General features: G+C 36.9%; 1 protein-coding gene across 1 annotated transcript; it reads left to right on the forward strand.

Moving 5' to 3' along the window:
* Positions 1-2397: 2397 nt before the first annotated feature.
* NAPG (NSF attachment protein gamma) lies at positions 2398-25611 on the forward strand. The gene is made up of 12 exons (XM_039845941.1): positions 2398-2622; positions 6181-6248; positions 8187-8271; positions 9006-9023; positions 9677-9707; positions 13254-13363; positions 13476-13542; positions 13841-13911; positions 19428-19506; positions 21433-21512; positions 22061-22190; positions 23280-25611. The coding sequence occupies exons 1-12, from the start codon at positions 2567-2569 to the stop codon at positions 23421-23423; spliced, it is 939 nt and encodes a 312-aa protein (XP_039701875.1). The 5' UTR covers positions 2398-2566; the 3' UTR covers positions 23424-25611.
* The last annotated feature ends 2256 nt before the right edge of the window (positions 25612-27867 follow it).

Below are 27867 nucleotides of genomic sequence, written 5' to 3' on the forward strand. Positions count from 1 at the left end.
GTGTTGTGAACTGAGAGAAACTTAGCAAGGCCTGTTTGTTTAGATTCTTCTCAGTGTCCCTTTGTCTTTGGAGATAAGAAGCCTCCTTTGCTCTGTGTATAGAGAGGGCACCTGTCACATGAGGATCTTATGACCTGTTTCAGGGGAGAAGGGTCGGGGAAGTTCAGAGTGACTTTGCTTCTGCTGTTTTTCAAACTCCTTCAGCTTAATATAGTCAATATGCTAAGATGCCATATTTGGGGTGGCGTGTCCTGAACCCCATCAACCCTCATGTAAGAGTTGCTCTTCCTAGACCTGAAGGAAAAGAACATCCTTATCTCTGAAGACAGAGGAATGCTGAGGAGAATCTGAATGGTCTTGCTCAGTTTCCCTATTTAGTGCACTTAGCTCATAGCTTTTGTCCCATCATGTTTTTCCATGACTTTCTACCCTTCATCAAATCTAGCATAAAAACACTCAGGTTTAACCACTTTTGTGGGTCTTCATTTCCTTATGAAGGCTCTGTTGTCACATAAAACTTCTATTAAATAAACATGTATGCTTTTCACCTGCGGCTCTGCCAGTCTATTTACAGGGGCCCAGCCAGAGAACCAAAAATGGGTAGAGGAAGAGATTATTTTCCTCTCTTACATTCCCTTGTTCACAATAATGTCCTAGGTGTGTAGGCGCAGTGCCTTGTGTAGAGTGGTTGCTCAGGAAATAATTAATAAATGAATGTGTGAACAAGTGAGAATAAGGAACAGGCTATAGACTTTTGGTGGAGATCCCTTAGAATAACATCTGGGAACTTTCATTGATTATAGAGGTTGATGGCACTGAGTGGTTATTAAGTCTAATTTCACTTCAAAAAGTAAGGCTTTCCTGTTTCCTGATAAAGGTATCAGCAGCAGTCCTCTTGTATTTAAGCAGTCATCCCAGAGCTATGGTATTTTATAATTCTTCTATTTCTACAACTCTTGAATCTGGGCTTGCCTGTGACTCTCTTTGACCAATAAAATGTGGTAGAAGTGATGTTGAGATGGTCCTGGGAACCTAGGTCTTATGAGCTTGTAGCTTCCACTTTCACCCTTTGGAATGCTGTATTCTGCATATATGGAAGTTCAGGCTAAATCACAGGATAATGGGGGGCCTTGTGTCTGGGTAGTACCTATACTCATGAGAGTAAATAAGGAACCAAAAATAGTTGGGGGAAAGGGCTAAGGCTAGTTCACCCACTGACACCAGAGAAAACGCAGAATATCTGGGAACAGATACAGGTAATTGGTTGAGGGAGTGGTGAGGCAAATGGAAGATCTCTTATAATTGCTATTTTTGTTAAACAAGATGTAGAAGTTGGCAGGCAGGTAGGCAGACAGGCAGGGAGACTGTGTTGGAGCTTTGAGAAGAAGGAGGGTGTGAACAGCCATCCAAATGAGTGGGCAAGTGATTTTACCAGGGAAATGTAGTACAGTTGCCTGGCAGCACCAAAAGTCTCCTTGATGTTTACTGTCATTAAAATGAGCAAGGCTGGTTTGTTTTTCTCCAGCCACATTCGCTTGCCCAAGAGCAGTTCCAGAGTAAGCAGAGTCAGGGGTTTTCCAGACAAGAAGAAAGGAAGGAGGGAGAGGCAAGGAGGTTGAGGGTCTATGCAAAAGAGTAGCTAAAATGATGAAACACTGAATTTATACTGGGTAAAAAGGGAGTGTGAGTAAGAGCAGATGAATAAAAAAAGTGAGAGTTCTGTTGCAGGTGAGAATTATTGGCACTAGGAAAGGTGAGCTGGAACGACGGGAGGTAATCGTGGGCTGCATGAAATTGATACTGTGGATCACACAGTTATAAGTAATTAGTAAGTTCAAGGTTATGATCCTGGGAATGGTGGCTGGGTTAGAAACTAAAAGGCTGCATAGACATTGCAGGAGTCATCTATATAGATACTGAAATCACCATAACTTATTAATTGAGCCGACTGTATTACTGGCTATTATTTCTGCTGGACGATCGCAAGCGATGCTAACTTTTCATTGAGAGCACTCACCACAGTTTGTACTGGTCGACTGATTATTGACAGTAATCAGGACTAACAGTCTGTTTTGCTTACTGACATATAGTTGGCGCTCAAAGGCAAAATGAAAAAAAAAAATTCTATTCTAGCTATGGAACAAATATAATAAATTATAGCGCCAACGAGTTTTTATATGAAAGTGAAGGCAAGGCTCCACGCGGGTATACATATATTTTTGTCTCCTGTACTCCCTGCTGTTTCTCGGTGCTTAGAGTAGTGCTTGAAACATATTAGGTGTTCAATAAATATATATTGAATGAATAAATAACGAAGCATCTTCAGTTCCCCTATCGCGCCTGCGCGAGAAGCCCACGGGTCTGACGAGCCCTGGCTCTCTGCGCCTGCGCGGCCTCGGCCTGCGTCGCACCCTGACCATCTCCGGGCCTTACTTTGCCATATTAGGTTTGAGCCCTGCTGGCCCCTGTAGCTGGTGGGCTGTGGCGCTGTCCCGGCTTCCTGCTAGGCGTTCCCGCGCCTACTCAGGCAGCTGTCGTCCTCCACGTCAGGGGCCGGGCTGTGGAGATGGCGGCTCAGAAGATAAATGAAGGGCTGGAGCACCTCGCCAAAGCTGAGAAATAGTGAGTGAGAGACTCCAGCGTGGGCGTCTGTACGGGCTCTGGGGCCATGCCTCGGTCTGGCCGGGGCTTGGTGCCCGGGGTTGGAGGGAGGGCGCGGGGGCAACCGAGTGGGGGTGGTGCTGGCGGCCTGGGAGGGCTGCGCTTACCGCACCCCCGGAAGCGTGGTTGGTCCGCGCGCCGGAAGTCCGCGCTTCTCTGCTGGGGAATACTCTGCTGCAGTTTCCGTTCTGAACAGGGTTTCACGACCTCGGCCTTTTGGACTGGAGGATTCCCTGTGGTGGAGGCCACCTTGTGCCTTGTAGCATGTGTACCAGCATCCCTGGCCTCTACCTACGAGATGTCAGTAGCACCCTTCCCCTCCCTCCCTATTTGTGACAACCAGAACTGTCCCAGGAGGAATAAAATCGCCCTGTTGAGAACCACTGTTCTAAAAGACTACCTTGTGTTAGGGATTGGGCTACAGATTTACCCTGAATTTTCCTCGGTGACTCCTTGTCATGTCCCTTTATACTGTTCTGGGGGCAAGAACTGCGCTTCCTTAGTACTTTTATTATGTTTGTTCGGCCAGCTTCCGGCACTGTACGTAGTAGCTACCCAAGAAATATTTGCGGAATTGAAATGATTCTGCCTGTTCAGTTTTTGACGCTCCCCTCCATTTCGGTTGCATTGCTCCAACAAATTTTTATCTGGCAGTTAGAGATAACTAAAAGTCCTCGTTGTGTTCTGTGCTAGATGCTTCACATACCTAATCTGACATCCCCACAACTTACCAAATAGAGATTCTCATTTTACAGAAAAGGAAATGAGGCCTGGAGAAGCCTCATAATAACTTATCCAGGGTTGCACAGTGAAAAGATGGCAGAGCCAGTTTTCAACCAGTGGAAAAACTCAGGTTCTTTCTGTTTTACCACATTATGTACTTCCAGGCACTGTGGAAAGTTACTGGGGCTTTTTTTGGTGCAGGTGCCCACAATGATCTATTGAGAGCAGATACAAAAATATTATTAGAACAGCATGTGTAATAAGGACTTTACCAAAGCTGTGTTAACTGTGCTTTGGTAACACAGAGAAGTTTATTTCTGCCTGGGAGAATTTAGGAATATTCGCAGAGGTGATTTCTGAGCATGGCCTGAAAAATAAATTTTTAGTTGAGGGAAAATCCTGTGAGAGAGCCTATACACAATATAGTAATGAGCACAGTCTTAAAAAATGTGCTGGGAGAATAGTGACTGTAGAGTAGTTGTAGTGCCCGGGCCTGAGCTAGAGTGGAGAAGAGTTGGGGCCAGACTGTGAAGGGGCTGCCCTGCCCCTCTAATGGCCTTGAACTTTAGCTTTTCTAAAGATTGAATAACCAGCGGGACCTGGTTAGATTTATTTTTTGGCAAGAGAAATATGGTAGAGAAAGGACAAGGGAATGGAGAGGAGAGTGAGAACTTTGGCATATTCAGTAAGCAAACATTTACGAAGTCGTCGCATTACACCGGCTAATGGGGTTACTGAGGTAAAAAGTAGTCTCTTCCTCAAGAGCTTAGGATTCACAGGAGGGCAAGTAAATAGATGAGTAAAAAGAAAGTATTGAATGTTAGAATAGAGGTATGCAGTGGCTTCAGTGGAGATAAATTATAAGGAAAAGTTGCTACTCTCAGGATGGGAGGCCTGAAAGAGGACAGCAGAACCTGAAGGGTGATCTCTGCATTACAGATCAATAGGCTGTCATGACAAGGGCCCGAATTAAAGCAACACTACAGGGGCTTGATTGTGACATTCCTCAGACAGAATTGACAAGCTTTAATGACTTGGCTGGATGTGGAGAGAAAGGCTTGACCCCTAGGTGAAGTAGAGGAGAGACCTTCAGCCAAAACAAGACCAATGAACATGATGGGTGGGTAGGGCTGAGACAGGGAGATGTTGGATTAAGGCTTGAATGTGTTATGTTTGAAATGCCTATAGACAGAGTTGCTCAATAGGTGGCAGGAAAAATGGGCCCGGAGTTTAGGAGAGATTTGGTATTTCTCTTCTAATCATAATATGGTTCAATATTATTGAATAGTTTTGTAATTATAATTAATCCCCTCAAACAGGTGGTAGTTTTGTGGGTTTTGGGCCTATGGAAATTGATCAAAGTGTTGGCCTCAACAGAATTTTCTTATTGACTCTTGACAAAAATAGTCAGAAGCTGTAACAGGTGTAGCCATTAAACTAAATTAACCAGGGTGTCTTCTCTCTTCCTAATTAGAGGTGCTTAGTTGACTGGGGATGATATGCTATATTTTTAAGTTTCTAGCTCTTTCCTGTGTAACCCATTAGACATTTGAATGATTATATCTTGTTTTTGATGGGATTTAAAACATGTTAGTATATTGAATATAATGAGTGCTTTGAGGTAGGAGTAGAGGATTAAATTTTTGCTTTTTTGTGTACTTTCAGTATCGTGGATTAGAGTGGATAGACCGCAATTGAAAGATTTCTCTGAGCAATAATATTCTTTGTAAGCTTGAAAAATTGGTTACCAAATTGAATCGCATACAAACACAAATATTAAATTAATTGGCAAAAAATGTTCTTTAAAAGGGCTGATGGGCAATTCACACAACTGTCACAAATGAAGGTGTACCTCTGAGGGCCCTCGGGGATTCTCCATTCTCAGTTAAGGTCCTCCCCTGATGTCTTTGAAGTTAACAGTGTAATAGGTAAGCAGGCTTTCACTAATCAAATTGAAATTTAGAATTTAAAATGGTGTTTATTTAGCAATTCTTATGTACACCCAAGCTTGATAGAGTTAGTTTAAACTAGAAATATGAAATTATTTCAAAATAAAAAGAAAAATAAATTATTGCAGAAAGGGCAAGTAAGATAAGGACTCCAAATTGATTATCCTTTGGTTGGTATCTGAAATGCCAATAGTGATCCTGGAAAGCAGCTTCTCTTTGTTTTCATAACATCTTTGTCTTTCTGATAACTCTCCTGTTCACTGGTGGCTAGTTCCCACCCTTTTTTGGTGAGCCCCTCTGTTGTTCCTCTGAATGTTTGTATTCCTAAATCTTTCTGCCCTTTCTCTGAGGTCTTCCTAGGGGATCTTAATTGGGCTCTTGGTATGGCATATGCTGATGACTCCTCAGTTATTATCTCTAGCCTCTCCTGAGCTTCACTCTACTTATTTGGTACAGTGCTTCAGTGGACTTCGGGCTTTAATGCGCCTCAAGGCTTGTTATACCCTGGATTTTTGCTGCCACGCCAGAGTCTCTAGTTCAGTATTTTCGGGGCTGTGCTCAACAATTTACATTTCTAGCATATTTTCAGGTAATGCTGGTCTGAGTACCATGCACTGAGAATCTCTACTGTACTTCCATGTTATACAGGTCAAAAGAAAGAAAACCATGTCTATGGCAGTGGGAGGGAAAATGGTGAGGTTGTACTTAATTGTTATGGTTGGATGGAGGTGAGCAAGGTGGGGACTTGGTACCTTTCTTTAATGACCCATAAAGTCATTACAAGCAGAGTTCTGACTTATAAATGTGACTGATAAAATCTGTTAAATGTGTCTTCCTTTCACTTTAGCCTGAAAACTGGTTTTTTAAAGTGGAAGCCAGATTATGACAGTGCTGCTTCTGAATATGGAAAAGCAGGTACGTGTAACTGTAACTCCAATGTGTAATTGTAAAGTAGGCTTACTTCCTCTCAGTATAATGCTTACTCTTAATGCTTCCTATAAGATTCTAATAGTTAAACAACAACAACAATGTGCCCAAGCCCTTGTGTTTTTCCACTTGTTATTTTCAGATGTGTTGAGGACTGAGTCAGAGATCCGGCTACCTCTGCCTCATTCTCATGACAGCAGAGATGGATAGGCTTGGCAGTACTCAGCTGCATGTTTTTAGCATTGTTTATATATTCTTGAACTTCAGTCAGTTGCATACTATTTCCAAGAGTTTTGCCTTATTCCTCTATTATAGTTCCTGTTGTTGACTAAAGGTTTTTCTTTAACTTTTTAAAATCGTTTAGCCTTATTCTAAGCTGATCTGAAATGATGTGTTTGACACATGTTTTTTCATGAGCCTTACTTTGAGATACACTGATAAACTTTCATGTACTTTAAGCTATATAAATATATGAATAAATTTGCATATAAGATAAAAACTATCTGAAATAAGCAACAGACAGGGACTTTACTAAAAAGTTAGTATTTTTAATTATGGAATTGCTTTCTGCATATCCACTATTATTTTGGATATAAAGCATAATACAATTCAAAGTACCTTGAATACATTTTATAGTTGTGTTGCTGTAATAAGCACTGACCACACTTGTTACCCTAGCACAGAGATCATGTAGGTATTGTGCTTTGGGAAAACTTTAGTTTTAGTATATCACCAAAGAAAAAGACATTGGGTAAATTGAAACTAATCAGTACAATAAAGGTTTTATTTTCTAATAAAAGTGAAAGCAAATGAGTCTTTAGCACTTTTATTAAAATGTGGAGTTAATTCTCTCTGATAGTTATATATCATATTTAAAAAGAAAATGATATATCATATTTAAAAGCAAAATTATGAAAAGTTCAAACTATATGGATTTTATAGACACTTCGTACGAGAATACTTTTGTTGTGTATGCATTTAAGACCATGAGCTGCTTTCAAAAATAAATATTTCAGGTCAGATTTTCCCATTAAAGCATCCTTTATTTTCTTTTAATGGGTTATGCAAAATACATTTAATCAGTAGAATAAATGTAGAAATCCAGAGAGGGAAATAGTTTCAGTAGGTGGTTTATTTTCAATATTTTATTAAAGAGAATTTTAAGAGTGTTTTTAACATAACTTTTTTTAAAGCAGTATCCTTTTTACTTATTTGTAAGCAGCCTTTGGTAAGTTTGCCAAAATCTTTAATACCATATTTCAGATCCAATTCTAATTGTTTTGTTCTGATGATGACACAATAGTGAGCAATATGTTTTAGCTCTTCGGATGCTGAGATTTCTTTTTCATGGAAACCTAAACAGTACAAGAGCTTTATTTTAAAAATGCATTGTTAATTTTTTAGACATTCATTTAAAGGCCATGTCAAAGAGGGGGCCTATTATTAAAAAAAAAAAATTTAATGTGTTGGGCTTTATTTCTAACTAATTTAAAAGATGAAATAAGCTATAACTAAAGTACTGTTTTGATTAAATATAAAAACTGATGAAATAAGTCACTGTCTTTTGTGACAGTACCTGTTATTTGGGCGTATTGTTTTGGCTGATGTAACCTTGGTTTCTCAAAGCTTAGATGTTGGTATTAGAATGACTCCCTGGTTTTTAGTGGAAGTAGCACTAATTTGTAGCCAATAGTTTACAATTTAAAAAAAAAAAATTTTTTTTGGAAATAACTAAGCTATTGATAAAAAAGTGGTAAGAAAATTGCTTTAGAAAAAAATGGCATTTTATAGTTTTTTTTGAAGCTAATATTTGATTAAAATATTTTCTAATTCTTCACACATGATAAATATTTTGGCAATGATTCATTTGAGGGTATTTTTTAAAATGATGGAAATAGAAAGTCTCTCTTTGTTGTTCTATTTCAGCTGTTGCTTTCAAAAATGCCAAACAGTTTGAGCAAGCAAAAGATGCCTGCCTGAGAGAAGCTGTTGCCCATGAGAATAACAGGGCGTATCTTTTTCAGCCTTTAAAAAGGACTTGACAATTCAATGATTTTGAAAGACATGAATTATTTTTTTCTTATTATACATTTGGTACATGTGGAGTACAATGGCATTAAATTAGAAAACGATTAGAAAAATTCTGTATATGTAAACTCTGTAGGAGCATTTATAGAGACTTCTGATCATAAGGCCCGTACTGCTTTGCAGAGCTACGTTTGAGGGTTTATTTCTGTTGTTTCTGAATGTGCTTGATGATGGTTTTACTTGGGATGAAATGAGGGAAATCTGTAGACAGGTGCTGATGAATGAAGAGGTAGCACAGGTGGTGTGCAAACTGCTGTATAAATATTTTTTAAATATAGTCTTCAGGTATTTGAAATAAGATTTATAACTGATTTAAAACAATACATTTTCCTGAGATATTTTAGAACTTGTACTTGAAAATGTTTATTTTGTCTCACTTGCTAATTATGGTTATCATAACCTTGCATTTTAGTAAAATTCTTCAAATGAATGCATAACTATTATAAAGCATAATAGTTTAAAATCTATGTGTTGTTCTTGTGAATTAGTCCTAAGTGATGTCTCTCAGGACTACACCGGTAGTCTTGTTTGTAGGATTTGCTTTTTGGATTATAGCTGGGACAGTGATTTAGTTACCTTTGTCTTTTAAATAGTAAATCTTTAGAAATGATTGATTTGCTTTTTTTCCTTAATTTTGGCTTTGTTACATCCATTCAGTCTTTTTCATGCTGCCAAGTAAGTAAATATTCTCCCACATTTTCATGTTTGCAAATTACTATGTTTTAAATGTTGCCGTTTTCCCACAGGTCAGTAATTTTTTCCTAAATTATAAATTCGTAAATAGTGAATTCTTTTGTATTGATTTAAATACAAGTCATTTCCATTCGTTTCAGTAGTCATCTGAACCTTAAAAACCAAGCTCTTTCCTTAAATATGCTGTGTTTAAATTAAATTCACCCTAATATTTTTAGGATCATTATGTTCAGTAACCTAAGAAAAAACAAGTTAGAATCTCTTTTTTCCCCTCTTTCTTGGTAGTTACTAGTGCCTACAGAGAAAAGTAGGATGCTTTATCTTGTGTTTATGGAAAGTATTTGTTTCAAAACTTGGATTTAGGTTTGTCAAAGAGTCATTTAACCTTTTTGAGTCATACTTAATTTTGCATCTGCAAAATGAAATCCCTTCAACTCAGATAGCTGATGTTTCTAAGGCATTATTATTGCCTACGAAAATTTAAAAAAAAAAAAATGTTGTGGACTAGTACAAACCTAAAGTAATATATAGTGCCTGAGCCAGTTGAAAGTGAAATTAATTCCCTTACCTGTAATAGAAAATTTCTCCTTCCCCTTATTTAAGATCTCATCCGAGAAATTATATTTTCTTTGCAGAGCTTATGAGCAAGCTGGCATGATGTTGAAGGTCAGTAATGTGTCACAACTGTTCTTTAGGTAAAATGAATTAACTACAAGGTATTGAAGTAAATTTCTTGAGGTTAAAAAGTCTCTTTGCTATAAGGGGAGAAATGTTAAGATTTTTTGTCCAAAGCAATGCTAGTTGGGCCCATAGGGTACATTGTGTGTGTCATAAAACAGGGAGTTTTAAAAGTGAAATTTTAGAGACTGCATTGGAGGGAAATGGGAACCACAAGATTCTAAGCTTTGTAACCAGGGGAGAGTGTATCGTTAAACAGAGCTATGCAGGAGGTTTCCCTACTTTCGAGAACTGTAGGACATCTTAATATATTAAAAATTTACAAGTATATGTTTTTTACTACCCATGGGCTATAGAGAGATTTTTGATTGTTTTATAAATATCAGTTGACATCAAAGAGAACCATAGACTTAACCTGTTGCTATATAACTGATTATTTTTGAATGGAATATTTTGGCTGATGCGCCTGTGCCTCTTTTCATATTGTTGTCTTAAAAACAGGTTGAGGATTTATATCCTGTTGTGATGAGACTGAACGTGTTACTTTATGACACAAACTCTCAAAATATGCCAGTGGCAATTGAAATAGGACATTTTCCTTTCCGTTTTTATGTTCTCTAATATGGTAAAAAGTTATTTTGAATTATTGTAAAGCTTCGTTGTAAGAACTTATTTTGTTTTTAATTTCTACAACTTTTATAATCTTAAGTTACTGATTTTTTAAAGGAAATACATGTTCAGTATGGAACATTTAGAAACACTGAAAGAATATTAGTAATAGCTGTTAACATGCTTAGTTTTTTTTCTAGTTGTTTTTCAATACATGTACATTTTCACATATATATAGAAAACTGCTAATGTTCTTCACACAGTTTTGTACAATACTGTTTTTATTTAACTTTTTCATAGATTTTCTAATGTCATTAAAAAAATACTTTCATAATATGTATCAAGGATTTTAAGAGTTCATAAATTCTAAGTTCATAAAATCTAAAAGATTTGAAGAATTTAAGAGTTAATAAAATCTAAAAGTAGATAGCATAGATTTATGCATAAGGATGTTTATTGCTACATTGTTTAAGAAAATAGCAATTGTCTATATTTTTAATAACGAAAATATTTATGATAAACTGTTATATAGCCATTGTAATAAAGCTTTTCTAGCTGAAACACAGGAATCCGATTGACTTGGTGATACAAGTCAGGTTATTGGCCTCAGTCCTTAACAACTAGAATTTTTCCTATAGCTGAAGGAGCCAGGTGTCTGCCCTGCCTCCTGTCTCAGTTCCCCCTGAGTCAAGGACGCACTATGGTACTTCGTGTAGTCCCTGTGTACTTTCTGCCCACTATTAGCATATAATACCTTAGTACAGAAATGCTAGAGCACTAATGATATGTAATCCTCACAACCTCAGTTTATACTCTAACAGCCAGGCTACAGCTTTAGTTTTCATCAAAAGTTATGAAAAATCATTTCTGTTGCCCTAATATCAGTGTAATTTGAGGATTTGAAAGGCACTGCTTTGAATGAAGGAAAAATAAACTGAATGAGTAGGGGGAAAGACAAAAGAAAATATTTTCTGTCATTCTCTTGTATTTAAATTAAATGCTTTTGGACAGTCTTTGGCGTCATTAGTAGAAGTCTTGAGCTACATGGCCCATAGTTACTTCTGTGAGCTAATATTTCCATTATTTGTCATACAGACCTTCACATTCATCCTCTAACAAGGCTTTGGAAGTAACAGTTTGTAAGTGGAGGCACAGGGGAAGACACAGGGACTTGTTGAATCAACCTCTGTTTCTGTCATTTTACAGCTGTTATGATTTCATATCCTGTTTGCTCCACAGAACTAATAAGGTGCCTAAGGTACACAAGCCACTGAAAATAGGCATATTTTAATTTTCTCCTTTGTGATTTTGCCATATTAGAAGAACATGATGAAGAGAATAAAATCGTGTAACTTTAAAGAGTAGGCAGCCCATCATTTTTAATAAAGAGGAGTCTGTGTTATGGTTGGGCTTCTGCTGTTCATAGTCATGCTTGATTTGATACAAAAGCAGGAGGATGTATTTACTGATTTTTAAACACGTGACTTAGATGGTTATTTCATGTTGAGTTCATGTGGTTCTTGCTCTGTATGTCTTATCTAACAAGGGTAAGACTCATGAAGGATAGTACCCTGTGTTATATTTCTTTTTATTCCCTTCAATGTTTTGCCTATTGTAGATGCTCAGTATATATTTATTTAATTAAAGGGTAAGTGAACTGAGAGAAGAAATACGCTGTAAAAGCCAAAGTGCCCCTCAGGATTAAAGTGGGTGAAATAGATTTTGTTAGAGACTTACCTCTCCTTCATACCAAATATCCTTCAACATATACTGTGGACGCTTGATTCTTTCCTTGACCTTTGGTTTCTATAACATAAAAGATTTTTTTTTATTGCGTTTTGAGGATATATTAGCTGATACCACTCCACTTGAGTTCAATAGCAACATATTTTGTATAGTATCTTTCAGTCTGTTTTATTGTTATTTAGCTCCATAGCCAAATAGTAATTTTAAAACTTTATTTTGAAATTAGTAAGAATGAGACAAGCAAGTTTCACATCCTAAAACATTTGTCAGCTTAGTGAGGGACTGAATAGGCAGACTTGAAAACAATCCACAAGATGTCAGCCTGGAGCCTACTTTAAGATACAACATGTCAACCCTAAGGAAATCATGCCTGTATAGTTTTTATCTAGCTTTTAAATGAATTTTTTAAGTTTTTTTTTTTTAAAGTTTGAAATAGAGATATTAGATATGAGATCCACAGGATGCTGAGACTTATGATTTAATGGTAAGATATAGAGTTATTCTGTTGATGACACTTAGCATGGAAGCAGATTGCAAACTCAGATGAACTCAGGGTGTAGGAGAGTGGCTGAAACGAAAGAAGCCAGTGGGGGGAAATGCGGCTACCTCATGAAGTGGTACGCCTCCAGCAGGACAGCTGCTATGCAGTCCTAGCGTATTATTGCCACGTGGGAATGCAAACCTACTGATGCCATAGCTTTTGATATTTTTTTAAATTGGAAGTTATAAAACAACTTTTGTGAAAGTATATGACTTAAAAATACTGACTGGTTCAAGTAAGGTGCACTTGGAAATGATATGCAGCCCTTGGGCCACCAGTTTGCAGCCTTTGGCATATGTCTTGTATGTAGTACGGACTCAGTAAATGTTCAAAGAATTGTGACTGCTTAGAAAACAGTAAAGGGCAAGCATTTTGATTTCCACTGTTTGTTTAGTTTCCCTGACACACTGCGAAATGATGATGAACTGTTTAGGAATTAACTAATAAACTTTTGGCTAAATGAAACTTGATGGGTAGAATAACCATGTGAAGGCGTTTTATTTTAAGTATGTTTATTGTATACGTTTTGAATCATTTACTTTTATGAATCAGGGATAATATAGTTGAATTTTGGATTGTTAACTCTGTTTCTTAAGGTGATGCACTTAACTGATCTATGCTATATCCTTCACCTAAAGGAGATGCAGAAACTACCAGAGGCTGTTCAGCTGATTGAGAAAGCCAGCATGATGTATCTAGAAAACGGCACCCCTGACACAGCAGCAATGGCATTGGAGCGAGCCGGAAAGTGAGTATGCACAGTCTCTGTATAGAAGTCATTGTCTTTGTGTTTTAATAAAGTCCTTTGAAAAACAAGTTTTGTCTTTCTCATGTAAGTCAAATTTTCTCGTCTAATTTAGGCTTATAGAAAATGTAGATCCAGAAAAAGCTGTACAGTTATATCAGCAGACAGCTAATGTGTTTGAAGTAAGTTTGATTTTTATTTTTTATTTTTGTTTAAGAATACTTAGAATATTTAGATTTGTAATATGTAGGAAAACAGAAATGCAGCTATGTCTTAAAACTTTTCTGTACTTACAACTGAACTCTATTTTTTCTGTTAGATAGTAATGACACGGACTAGCAGTTTTGGTGTCATTTCCCCTCCTTCCGCCTCCTCCCAAATCCCCAAGTCAAGTGCCATTACTTTTTTATCCGATAATTATTGGAGGAAAAAAGCCCTGCATTAAAGCAGCCGACACTGTCTTTTCCTTGGTTCTTTCAGAATGAAGAACGTTTACGACAGGCAGTTGAATTGCTAGGAAAAGCCTCCAGACTACTGGTACGAGGACGCAGGTAAGTTTACTGAAACTGCTCATGTATGTCCATGTATACCTTTAGTTCATGTTTGGAACTATTAAGTACTTTTGGGATTGGCTTGTTAATCTATTTTGGTATAAGCAGGCCACACAGCAGAAAAACTGATGTCTATAAGATGGCACATTGAGTTAAATATTAAAAAAGCTGCTGTTTTTCTAAAGTGTAATCCCAAAATGTATCACGCATTATGCTTTTATTGGTTAAGAACTGGCTCAGCAGAATGAGAAAGAGCAGTTTTCTTCATCTGCTATTTAGTTAGACTATAATGTCTCTTGCTTGAGGAGGAATGTTTATGTAGGTATAAGTAACAAGGTGCCTTAAATGCTCACCCATGAAAATGGACAGCTTTTTGACAGCTAAATAGTATCACTAGATAATGTATTTACTTTTGTATCTTTTAAACATATGACCTAAGGCACAAACAACCGGACCCTAGAAACCTGGAATCCCTATTGAATTTTCCTTTTGTTTTTTACGTTATCTCAATTTTAGTAAACAATTTCTGTCATGAATAAAATTCTGTGTAATGACATTTAAGATAAACACCCTTAGGAAATGACAAGTCTAAAGATAGATCAAGATCATTTTAATTGAAATTTGCCCATACCTCTCCATATGTTTTGTCAAGGAATGAAAAACAAATGACTGAAGAATCTATTGATCTCTTCTTGGGATTGAGTTAAACTTTTTCTTCGTGGAGACTCAGTTTCTAAAATATAATTCAAACAGATTTAGAGTAGTACCAGAATAAATTAATATAAAATTAATAATTATTAAACATTCTCATTTAAATATATGACTTTATAGGACCTTTTTAAAAATTAGATGACATTGGTTAACAAAATTATATAGGTTTCAAGTGTACAGTTCAACAGTATGTCATATGTATATTGTGTTTTCACCACCCGAAGTTAAATTTCCTTCTGTCAACATATTTGATCCCCTTTACCTTCATCTACCTCTGTCTCTGTCCCACTTCCCCTATGCTAACCATTAAGCTGTTGTCCATGTCCATGAATCTCTGTTTATTTGTCTTGTTCTTTTGTTGCTTTCAGTTTTATGTCTCATATGAGAGAAATCATATAATTCTCAACTTTTCCTGTGACTTATTTTGCTTAGCATGATTATCTTGAGTTCCATCCATGTTGTCACAGGTGGCAGTATTTCATCTCTTCTTATGGCTGAGTAATATTCCATTGTATTTATGTCCCATATCATCTTTATCCAATCCTGTCAAAGGATACTTCAGTTGTTCCCATGTCTTGGCCACTGTGAATAATGCTGCTATGAACATCAGGGTGCAAACATCTTTATGGATAAATGTTTTCAAATATTTTGGGTAAATATCCAAAAGAGAGATTGCTGGGTCATATGGTAATTCTAGTCTTAATTTTTTTGAGGAACCTCCATACTGTTTTCCATAGTGGCTGTACCAATTTACATTCCCACCAGCAGTGTATGAGGGTTCCTTTTCCCCCACAACATCTTCGACACTTGTTACCTGTTTACAAGACCTTTTTCATTGATTAGTTTTTTTGTTGGTCTAAACACAATAACATTTTTATTTTGTTTTTAAATTAGGACTTTGTATTAAAATATGAGGCAGAATTTATAAATCAGTCTTGAGGCACATTACCTTTATTCATCTTAATCTTGGCTTCTTAGAAATTAAAATGATTGAAATCTCTGGCAATTTCCAACTAATAAATGGTGTTCTAATAAGCTGAGTTTAGTCTCTGAAAGGATTTTCTATAGAAACAAAGCTGTTCATGGTGGTGGTCTCAGGCTCTTGCAGAATAGCTGAACTGAAAGATGGTACCTGGATTCTGACCCTTGTGAGCAGGGCCCCTGAACTATAGAAACAGGGAATGGTGACGTTGACCCTTTTAATTACAGGGCAGACAGGCACATCCGGAATCCTTTTACCTCCTTTTCTCACTTATTCCTACCCCAGTAGTGTGAATCGAATGAGCAGCAGGAGTGAGAATGTTATGTGGCTATGCTTGAAAGGTGGACATTTATGAATCTAGGGCAACCAATAAGTCCTTTATTTACTTTATGAATTTGTTTTATTGCTTTTTTTCTTTTTAGTAAAAATACATTTAAAAATGATAGTGTTTTGTGCAGCGTTTGAACAAAAATTAATTTTATGAAAATATTTTTTAAGTTGTGTAACAATGTAAAAATAGATTACAATTTACTCAGGAATATTAAGGAATTTGGTATTTGGAAAAGCGTTGCTGGGTGCATGTAGTATGAGGGAATTAAAAGTCAACTGCCACAGTAGTTCTTTCAGGAATTTAGGGAGTGTAGGGTAAGAAACACATGGAGAATCTGTACTAATAGAAAGGCAATTGAGATAATTTATGCGCTGTTTGAATATCTTGAATATATACTTCGATTACAATCTAATTTGATGCTATCAGTTGCCTAAAAGAACTAAAAGTAATTTAATAATATTTAATAGAATGGCATGAAATTTGAAATTTTATGCTTGTTATATTTAGGTAATATGCTTATATTTCTTACATTAACTTAAGACTGTCAGATTTAATTCTAACTTAACAATAGTTAATGTCTTAGTGTTGAAGAGCTAAATAATTTATTTAATATTTTGATATTACTCTGCTTTTCCTTCACTTCTGGACAGTTGTAATGCAGATGTGAGTCAGATTTCATTTAGGTTGTATCTGGGAGGCCTGAAATCAGTCCTAGACCATTGCCTTTGTTCCCTCCTGGGAAAGGCCTTTTCAACAAGTTGATCAGACTTACTGTGAGGCTTTCTGTTCCTCTGCCTTGCAGAGAAGACCTAAGGTACCCTAAGGCAGTTGAGCAGATTGGCACACTGTGTGGGTGGCTCTCGGTGACCCTAATCTGGAGAGGGGCTTCTCAGAACTTTGCAGTGATTCTCAGAGAGGAGGATAATTAAACTTCCATTTTAGTTAACCACCCCACTCCAGTCACTCCCACTTGTAAGACTTTCTTAGTTAAAAAAAAAGTACTTCCCACCAGTTGTCTGAGACAGTTACATGATTCCAAACACAGGAAGGAATAGATGTACGTGTGAGGGGCGGGAAGGAACTCATTAAGGATAATCACTAGGTTTGTCTTGCATAACTGTGTCCTGTCCAGTGTGATGCCTAGGTTTATTGGAGAATGATGAAAAGCTCTGTTAGCAATACAGTGAATTGGCTGAAAAGTTTCATAGGTAGTTAAAAATATATTCTGCAGTTGAGGTAGTTGGGGCTGGAGAGAGAATTTTGAGTCATTGTGAGGGAGTGTCCATTGAAAGCTGGGGTTGAGTTGGGTCCTATGACAAATTCCTATCATATACACATAACTTTTGTAGGGCTTACATTTTGTTTTATTTTTGAATTACAGGAAAATGAAAATTCTCTTTTCAGCAAAACCAGATACATTTTATTTATTTTTTAGGAGTATTGAGAATTACCTCTGTGTTTCATTATAAGTAATAAATAATTTTCTGGATACATTGGGAAATAGGTGGCTTTATATGTCACTTTTATGGACTTTTAGCAAAGTTAATCAATATTTTTTTTAGCCAAACCAGTATAAGTACAATGTGTTTATCTTGGATGGCTGTTTTGCTAGGTAGGTGTTAGCACGTGGAAATGCTGTTTTTATGCCAAGGAAATAAATCATGTGTAAAGAATATAGTCTTTATAGCTAAATGTATGAAAAGCTTAAACTATTGAGATTTGTACTTGAAGGATATAATTGGGATATTGTGTTCATAGAATGTTGTGATGTAATTTATTTTTTTAAAACAGGATCTGTGATAAACTCATGGTCACAATTACAAGTGATACATTTAATCCTTCCATATTAATTTTCTATTTCTGCACAACAAATAACCACAATCCTAGTAGCTTAAAACCACACTCACTTATCGTCTCACAGTCTGGTATGTCAGAAGTCTGGCATTGTGTAGCCAGTTCCCCTGCTCAGGGTCTTCTCCAGGCTGAAATCACAGTGTCAGGTAAGGCTGCAACCTCATTTCAGGCTCACTGGTTGTTGGCAGAATTCCTTTCCTTGCAGCTATAGGACAGGTTCCTGTTTCCTTGTTGGCTCTCAGCCAGGGGCCACTTTCAGCTCTAGAGGTGCCTGCAGTTCCTTGGCATATACCCTCTGGATGGTTTACAGCATGGTAGCTTGCTGCTGCTTTGAGGCTGGCAAGAGCACAGTTGTCTTGACACCCAATCTATAACCTTTCAAGGGCTCACTGATTAGGTCAGTCCTATCTAGACAGTCTCTTTGAGTGAATGATTCACTCAAAGTCAGTTGTTTAGTATCCTACTCTTGGGAATGATATCTCATATTCAAGCGGGGGGTTAAATAGGGAGTGTATATGAGGTAAGAGAATCTTGGAGAACTAATTCAGCTACCATGCCCAATTTATAAACTGACTTTGTTCCTACAATTTAGTAAGTTGATCTTTGGAAATTCAGAATGCATTTCTCTAGTGAGTCTTATTTTATGAGACAGTAAATTGCCAGAGCGCAGCCCACAAAGATTCAATTTAATTCATAATGTGAGTTAAACCACACCACTTATATGCAAATATTTTAAAAAGATAATTAACACAAAAAATAACTGCATCTTTTTTATATTTTTAATTTGGGTCACAGCAACATCTTTCTCCCTCTGTATCCTAATAGTGCAGACTGCTTCCCCTTTTTGGCTATTAGGATGAGAGAAATGGGTGAAGATTCCAAAATTCATCCAGTCAAAAGATGCTAGTAAAAGAGTCCTGGAATTGAGTATAGTACAGCTTACAGAGGTGAGGCTCTGATTAGAGTTTGATGGGATTGGGGCTGGGAGGTAAAGAGGTAGGGCCTTAGAGGATCAGAGGAAGATTTTTGGTGATCCTTTCCTCTTCATTCTGACATCTGAGTGGGGTAGAAGAAAAGGAAAATGTGTGAAAGTAGATGGAAGAAGATGAATGTTGAGGCTCAAAGGTGACAGGAAGGACTTTTTGTAGCCCTCTGCCTGTCCACCTTCTGCTGCCGCCCTTTTCGGCACCAGTGCTGTTAGGGCTCACCTAGGGAGCAGTGGAGTATGCGACGGTGTGGACAGAGTGCTCCTGTGATGTCTGGATGGAAGGAAAGATATCTGGGATGATTAAATTGAGGGTTGCCTTTCTAATACATTTCACAAATGTTAATAAAGCAGTTTGTCGAATTCAATAGATACCAACTAATGAATGATCCTTACCAAATTTAAAACTCTCTATTTGAAGTAACCTATCCATAGTTCTTTTGCTTTGTCTGGTTGACTCCTAAAAGGGCAAGTCGAGCATTTACTAAGACAAGCCATATGAGCAGAGCTCATGGAAAGGTGGGTTACAAAGCAGTTGCTAAACTGCCTGATAACTTCTTTATTTCTCTATAATCTGTAATATCAAATGCATTACAGGAATGACCTCTGCTATAGATTTAGACTTGCCTTGTTTTACATTTCTTTGTCTTTAGATTTGATGAAGCGGCTCTCTCTATTCAGAAAGAAAAAAATATTTATAAGGAAATTGAGAATTATCCAACTTGTTATAAGGTATGTTTTGAAAGTGCTTATTTTTGGCTTTACTTAGGTAATTTTTCATATTGGTGTAACCATGTACTTATGACCAGATTCCATGGATATTTATTTTTAAAATAATGCTTTATAGGCTTCTTTTTTTGGCCAAGATGGAGTAAGCCCACTGTAGCCTGTCTCTCCTGCTGATCACAGTAAAATTTCTGGACAGAATATATAGAGCAATTACCCTCGGACTCTGAAAAGTAAATAGAGTAGGAGGACTGTGGAGGGGAGTGAGCACTTGGAGAAGCAGCTAGTACAAGAGTGGGTTTCAAGGGTTTTTCCCTATCTCTTTTACGGCATTGACTTGAGCCCCAATTATGGAGCTGGGCAGCAGAGGTTCCAGCAGCTAAAACTTTTAAAGAACCATCTATCCCATCTTCTAACCAGAGGAACTGAGAAAGGAGGCCCCATTGTTTTCTCCCTTGGCTTTGCTCCATAGAAATGATTGTGTGGCTGGTCATATAGCTGTAGTCATAGAGCTACAGCTGTGGTGGTGGCACAGGCAGATAGAACACCAAAGGAAACCCAACCTCTTTGGCCAGAGGAATTGGGAAGATAAGTTAAGACAGCAAGGAGAAAACCCCAGAAAGGGGAGCTGGAATAGGGAATCCCGAGTGAGGGAGTGAGTGTATGCACACGTGCCCACACAAGTCTTGGTTTTACTCTGCAGCTGTACATGTGTGGGTCAGATCTAGAGCAGTGGAGCATAGGCTTTGAGAACTACAATAAGATTAAACCACTGTCCAGGGCTCATAGCATCCTTGAAGGGCTCATGTGTCGGGTAGAGCCCAAGCAGCAGAGCAGGGAACTATACTAAGACTAGAGCCAGTGTCCATTAAAAGCAGATAGAATATGCAGTCTGAGCCTGACGGGGTGATTGCCTTCTGGAAATCCATCTCTCCTAAGAGTTATAGGAGGGTCTATGCAGTATAAGATTCAGTGCCCAGGATACAGTCCCAAATTACTCCACATGGAAAGAACCAGGAAAATATGACCAGTTTTCAGGAGAAAAGATAACTGATGCCAACCCAGTTATGACCCAACTGTTAGAATGATCAGATCAGGACTTTGAAGTAGTCATCATAACTGCTATAAGAGGCAAAGATAAACACAGGTGAATGAATAGACAAAAGGACTGATTTTTTTCAAAATAATATAAATCATAAAAATGAACTAAATGAGAACATTAAAACTGAAAAAGCAGTGTCTGAAATAAAATACTGTCGTAGGCTTAATGTGATAATGGAGATGACAAAGAGTAAGTGAATGTGAAGATCAATAAAGTATCAGAAAAATAGAAATAAAAAGATTGAAAAATACTTTGTGAAGAGCTATTTTACCCATAAGAACTTATAGTCATATCTTTGATTTTATTAATGCTTTTGTTGCCTTATAAATGGTATCATTGCTTCTGTTATTTGGTTTTCATTCATTCCACTTTTCCTAGTATCTCTTTAAGAATTCCAAAGTATAATTGTAGAGTTATGTCCTCCCTTTTTTATTCTCTTTTCAAGATTTGACCTGTATAGATATTTAAAAGAAATTTTCTTTAAAATGTGTGATGGCGTTCTAAGCCTTTGTTACTCCAGGTGTGGTCCTCAGACTGGCGGTATCAGGACCACCTGGGAGCTCCTTGGAAATGGCAGAATCTCAAGCTTGCTGCGGGCCCACTAAATCAAAGTCTTCATTTTAAGAAGACCCTTGGGTGATTTATGTGTACATTAGAGTTTGAGGTGTACGGCATATCAGGATATTTTCCCTCAGATGTCCTGTGGAAGTTACTGTAGAATTTATAAATCTCTTTATTTAAAACCAATACTCAGAAAGTTAAATTCCAGATGTCAGGAAATTGACTTAAATTGATATAAATTTTGACCATAATCACCTGTTTTGTTTTAGAAAACAATTGCTCAAGTCTTAGTTCATCTCCACAGAAATGACTATGTGGCTGCGGAAAGATGTGTCAGAGAAAGCTACAGGTAAGTTGTTGACAGCATTGTCTTGACTTGCAATGTTAACATTTCTGTAAATCTGAGATAACTGCTTAGACAAATATTCCTGGTCATGAAACTTTAAAAAAAAAATAAATTTCACAGTGATAAAAGCACTTAACTACCATTTCAGCTTTTACAGCAGGATTTTTACAAGTTGTGTTCTTTTGTGTGTTTTTCTCCTGAGGACTTCCATGAGCATGGATGATTTGCATGCTTTTGTTATATTTGCCTTCTAAGGAAAAAAGAACAAACAAAAGTAAAGTTTGCAAAATGTGTTACAGGAAGATCAGAATCGGGGCTTTTCCTGTTAGAGATATTTAAAATGAGCAGTCTCAGTCTGGGCACTGTTGACATTTTGGGCTGCATAGTTCTTTTTCTTTGGGCCTGTCCTGTGTATTGTACACTGTCTAGCCGCATCCCTGACCTCTGCCCACTTATAACAATCGAAAATATCTCCAGATGTTGCCAAACACCAGCTGGGATGCCTAGTTGAGAGGGAACAGGTGCGGATGTATGATTTTTTCTTGCTTTAGCATTCCAGGTTTCAATGGGAGTGAAGATTGTGCTGCACTGGAACAGCTTCTAGAAGGATATGACCAGCAAGACCAAGATCAAGTGTCAGAGGTCTGCAACTCACCACTTTTCAAGTACATGGACAATGATGTAAGTGGCCTTTTTGTTAGCTTTCTTCTTTCCTCTTGAATGGTAGAGGCTTCTAGTGAGATATTTTTCTCCTATAGACTTATGAGATTTTCTTCCTCTATTTTGTTTTTTGTTTTACCTCAGGATACCTTTCAAAAGGGAACTTGGCATTTACTCTGAATGTTGCTGTAGGTTTAGAATGTTCGAATGTCAACCATTGGGTTTACAGCCAGTTATTATCCATCTACCTGTGTTAATCATGTGTGTATTTTTTAATTCATCCCCATTTTTCAGCTTCCATCTGTTGACGTCTATGGGTTGCTTAGTTTAAGTTTCTTTTAGGCTCACTGAAAGAGACCCATCATACAGTAGCCTCTGTAATTCAGTGTACTTGTTGGAATCCCACTTCTATGACAGCTAGCTATGTGATGCAGGTTATTAATTAACTATCTGTAAGCCTCAGTTAACTCATCAGAAGAAATGGTCCCTGTCTTCTCAGCTTGTCATAAAGAATAGACTAGGCCATGTTTGCAAAACAGCCTCCTACGGTTCCATACACAGAAAGTGAGCTGTGATAGTGGGTTTCTCTTCTTTCAGATCTCCTTTTTGAAGTAAATTTGTGAGCACCTGTTCATTTGATTTGGTCTTGCAACTTTAGGTTTTGAAGGTCTTGCAAACCTTTAATTTTTTTTTATCACAGTGTATATAGAAGAACCATTTTTTTCCTGGGTAAATTCTTAATAGGCTTTTATAAATTTGTATATTTTCTTAAAGAATTGTCCGTAGCTTACACTCTTCATTTATTCAGCAGATCTTTATTTTGTAGGAACTACAAATATTACTTAACTTAATATGTCCTAATTATCTCAAATTCCTAAGCGTGGTGTATAATTGACATTTTTGCTAGTTGTGTACTTGTCACGTCATGGTTATGAGCCATCTGACAGCAAAGCAGTGTTGACTTTTGTCATGATTGTTTTTCCTTCTTAAGTGGTAGTATTGGTTTTTATGAGGTAGAGAGCTGGGAACTACCTTTTATTCTGTTGTTGAGACATCACCTACGGAGATGTTAGCTGTCCAGCTTTTGAGAACATGCTTTGTCATTGACAGTATGCTAAGCTGGGCCTGAGTTTGGTGGTTCCAGGTGGGGGAATCAAGAAGAAAGCGGCAGCAACACCACAGGCTAAGCCTGAAGGCACCACTGCGACTGCTGCTGAGGAAGACGAAGATGAATATGCAGGAGGGCTGTGCTAGACTTTACCGAAAGAAAGGAGAGAATCCGGACACGCCATTCATGGATTTGGAACTTACCTAAGGAACTTATTCAGACTTCAGTGCAGTCATGGTTTTGAATACTAATAAAGACGGATTTTTTAGTTACCATTTCCCCCAATCACCCATTTTACCCACTACCTGTAAAGTTTTTTTTCTCTTTCCATAAGAGCTTTTCTAAGATAGCAACAGGAATTAACAGAAAAAAGTGGTCACATTTAAATACAGTTGATTTTAAAGTTTGCAAGCCAAATTCTAGACTTGGGACAGTAGGCATAGCTATTTTTTTCTCTTGGGCTCTTGTAATTTATTGTTAAAGATTGTTCCTTGCATTTTCTTTAATAATTGCTGCTAAAATTGAAGTTTGCTAGTTAAACAAAATAGTATTTTAAACAATTGTTTTGAAAAGGATATTTATTCCCCATGATATTAGGTACATTTAAATTATTAAATCTTTTCAGATGTGAGATTGGGACAGAAAGCTATTTTCAGCCTTGTAATATTATTTAGCCCAATACAAGATGCATTTAACATCTTAGACGTGAATTTGAAAGTTCCCAAGATAGCATATAAAAGTTATTCTGTAAATGTCTTCCATTTCTCTTTGAAATATGGGCATTCTACCTGAAAAAACACTGAGTGACTGTCTCCAAACCCATTTGGTTCTTAACTAAGCGGGAACTAATGTGGACCTTTTTAGGCATTCTAACAGAGGCAATGTTCCTGTCAATCTATATATACATTTTTTTCCCTCCAAAAAATTTTGATTCATTTAGACTTATAACAGAGCAGTAATTTGACATGAGAGATGCTATATGCCACAAAAATTTAGCTGAAATGGAAGAATTATTTTGAAGTACTTATATTTCAAGTAGTGTGCTACCAGTATTTTGATCCTCTAAAAAGCCTATTTTAAAGCATTCCTCTTTAATCCTGAATGGCTTAGACCCATCTCCCAATCTATTAATTAGAAAGAGGCTCCAAACACCAGCAGTATATACTCTGCAGGCAGACACTACCCAAAGTGGTTTCCTGTTCATTCCCATCCTGTCTCTGTCTCTTCATAGAGTCCTACCTGATGCAAGTACACTGTGCTTAGTTTTGCTAGGCTTCCTGAAAACACTAAGGTAGATTATCACAAGTGGTCTTAGTTGCAGTTGGTTACTTGGGAAAGCTTAGAATAAGATCTTCATATGGCAGGTGTGTTTGGGTTGGGCAGATGTGATGGAAATTTTTATTGAAGAGCTCATTCAAAACTAATAAATTTGACATTTCGATTCCTAAAGTTACTTGCATAGTTCAGCAGGTAGCAGCAGCTAATTGTCAATAATTGTATGGAGATTAACTTTGAACAATCTCAGTAAAACTATATTTAGGCAGTTATCTTTAATGACATATTTCAAAGATCCTGTTATTGTTGCTGTGTCCTTTAGATCGAGTGAGGAACTTCAGGAGTCTTACAGTAATGTTATTTGAGCTAATTAATCTGTTTAAACAGATTTGGCAGATTTTAAAGGTATTTTACACCATTTCTTTATAGACCATGTATTGTCCATTACGGCCTTGGAGACTTTTTTTTTACTTTTACTCTTTTCTTATGTATTAAAAACAAGGAATGAATCAGTGCATTCTGTAGCAGTAGGGAGTCTTGACATAAAAGGCTTTATGGAAGTACAGCCTTTCTCCACCCTCCCAGCCCATGTTTAAGAACTAACGTGCAGGACGTGTGGACATCTCTTTGATGTCAGGGTTCGTCTGTGTGGCATCCAGTAAAGAGCGTTGGCGCCACCTTTATGCATTTAGACTTAGGTCTTTATCCTCAGAGTATTGTCAGAGTGGAAGAGTCGGTGTTTACAACAGGGAAAAATATTTTCCAGAACTTACGTTATCACTTTTACCAAAGTGGAAGTCTGCATGAACATGCCGAGAAATTAATATTCAATGTTATGTTATATTGTAAGTGTAGTCAGCCTACAAAATATATTTAATATATTGAATTGTACATATGCAGAGTATGGTATTTGTGTATGGAATCTGTGCTTTATTCCTATTTTTTCCAGTTCTTTGATGAGTAGAATATTAAATGTTATGGAAATGAAGATTACTGCTTCTATGGGCAGATAATTATAAAAATAAAATCTGAAACAAGTATGATTATTTTTATTATTAATTTTGCTTTGATTATTTTTTTCCAAGGACACATTCTCCATTATTTTTATGATTCAAGCTATATTATACAAGAACAGTATTTTGTTCATTCTCTTGTATATTCTGCTCTTTGGGAGTTAAGTACCTTTGGGAGTTACTTTAAACGACTTGGCTTTTTAAGAAACTGCTTACCCAGTTACGACTATAATACCACCCTGTCTGCTTCTTGGTGAGATGGAAGACTTTAGTACATCTTCCAAGAGAAGATTCTTGCATTGAGTTAAGTGCGGTAAAAATACATGATTAGGAGGCTAAGAAAACTAATGTGGAATGGCGTCATTCTGCATTTATACATAGATAGCACCTTAATTACCAGTGGATTTACTTAATCTTATTTTTTGAGTGCCTACTTTATAATATTGTTCATGTCCTTCATAAGAGTGGGAATCAATATGATTTGATACCTGGACTTAATAGAAGTTGGAGTAGGAGGTAGAAGTAATGCAGAAGAAGGAGCAGATCTTGGATGTAATGTGATTTTGCATTTCTTTTCAGGACACCTTGGAGTGTTCTGAGTGTGATTTTTGGTCACTGGTATTTTGCAGCATTCAGAGAGCCAGCTAGAAGGATAAACAAAATCCATCTTCTTCTACCTTCTTATTGGTACATTAGGCTAGTACCAGTAAAAGGCCCAATATTGACTTTAATTTGATGTTAAATTTAAGGACATTTAAAATGCCTTGGGAGAAAAGACTGAGGCAAATACTGATTTTGAAAAAGAATGAGCCTCTTCTATTTGAGTGTTGTGTTTTAAGTGGCCAAGAGACCTTGTGCACAGGAGGAACATAATTAGCCCCACCTACAAACTAGATTAAATCCCTTTAGAGTTTAAGACTTAAACGTTTTAAACTACATTTCCAATTTTTTATATCTGATTTATATCTGATTTTTTATATCTGATTTTATATCTCCCAGAGCTTTTAAGGGACCTAATTAGAGCAGTCTGAAAACTTAATTTTCAAAATTTTTGCAAGCACTTAACTAATTTGTAAAGCTAATAAATCCAATTTATACATATAGTAAATCAAGTTTTCAAATTTTCTAGTACTGTTTGTGAACTTAAATTCTGAAATTAATCACAAATAATTAAAATGAAAATCAAGTTAATATTTCAGGTTCTCTTAAAAGTTTCAAGAACCTTAAATATAAACATACAGATTATCACAATAAATATAAAACTTATTCCTAACCTAACAGTATTAGTCCATGGGGTTCACTTACTTTGTCAACATGAAATACTTATTTAACCTGATTAAGGGGAACTAATTTGCCATCTTGGATAGGCCAAAATGGGACCACAACACAGCTAGATTTCAGAGACTAAAATTTCAGCCTTGGCTGCTAAATTCAGGATGATTTTCCACATACCACAGATGAGCAAACTTGGGCTTTTCTTTGGTTCTTGTACCGTGTCAATGGAGGCAGCAAGCCTGAGCCTTTTAGATAAGGGTTTAGCTTCATGTTGCTGTGGACCATGTACTCTCTGGACATTTTTAAAACTTGATCCTATGCAGTTTTGAGGTTTTTTTTTTTTTTTTTAATAACCACTTTCAACATTTTGTAGTCTAATTTGGATAGATAGAATTCTGCTCCTGTAACTAGTTTGAAGATCATTTCTTTCTCTACCTGATCTCAAGTATTATCTTTATTACCCGTTTGGTTTCTTCGTCTTTTCATATCTTATAGATTTTAGGCCTTGATTCAGTAGTCCTTATATTGATACGGATAAACTCATAATTCAATAGGCATTATTTTGATAAACTTAATGAAACAACTACAGAAAATGCAGTCTGGTGATAAGGGAGGCATGACTTTTTAAAAAGTATTAGGAAGGGCCAGGTTATGCTGTAGTTTAAAACAACAGGTTTATTTTTATTCATGCTCCCTGTGCATCATAAGTCCATGTCTTCCACTCTTACGGCAGAACAAGGGAAAGGGGCCAGAGAGTGCCGGCCAGCAGTAAGTAGTCCATTCTAGAAATGACACACTTGACTTCCACTCTTCTAGTCACAAAGGGGCAGGAACCTTCAGTCTCCACAGGCCTAGGGGAGGAAAATTGGCCACCTTAGGGTCTACCAAATCTATTTAGGCCCTAAAGCTTTTACGGTCAGTTATGTTATATTTTTGTTAACATTTCCTAATTTCATTATGGGATTTTAACAGAAAACAGTAAGTTTAGCAGTTGCATTTAGCTCTGACAAATGTTCTGTGTTATCCT

Source organism: Pteropus medius, unplaced genomic scaffold (genome assembly GCF_902729225.1).
Source record: "Pteropus medius unplaced genomic scaffold, Ma_sr-lr_union100, whole genome shotgun sequence".
NCBI classification, from domain to species: domain Eukaryota; kingdom Metazoa; phylum Chordata; class Mammalia; order Chiroptera; family Pteropodidae; genus Pteropus; species Pteropus medius.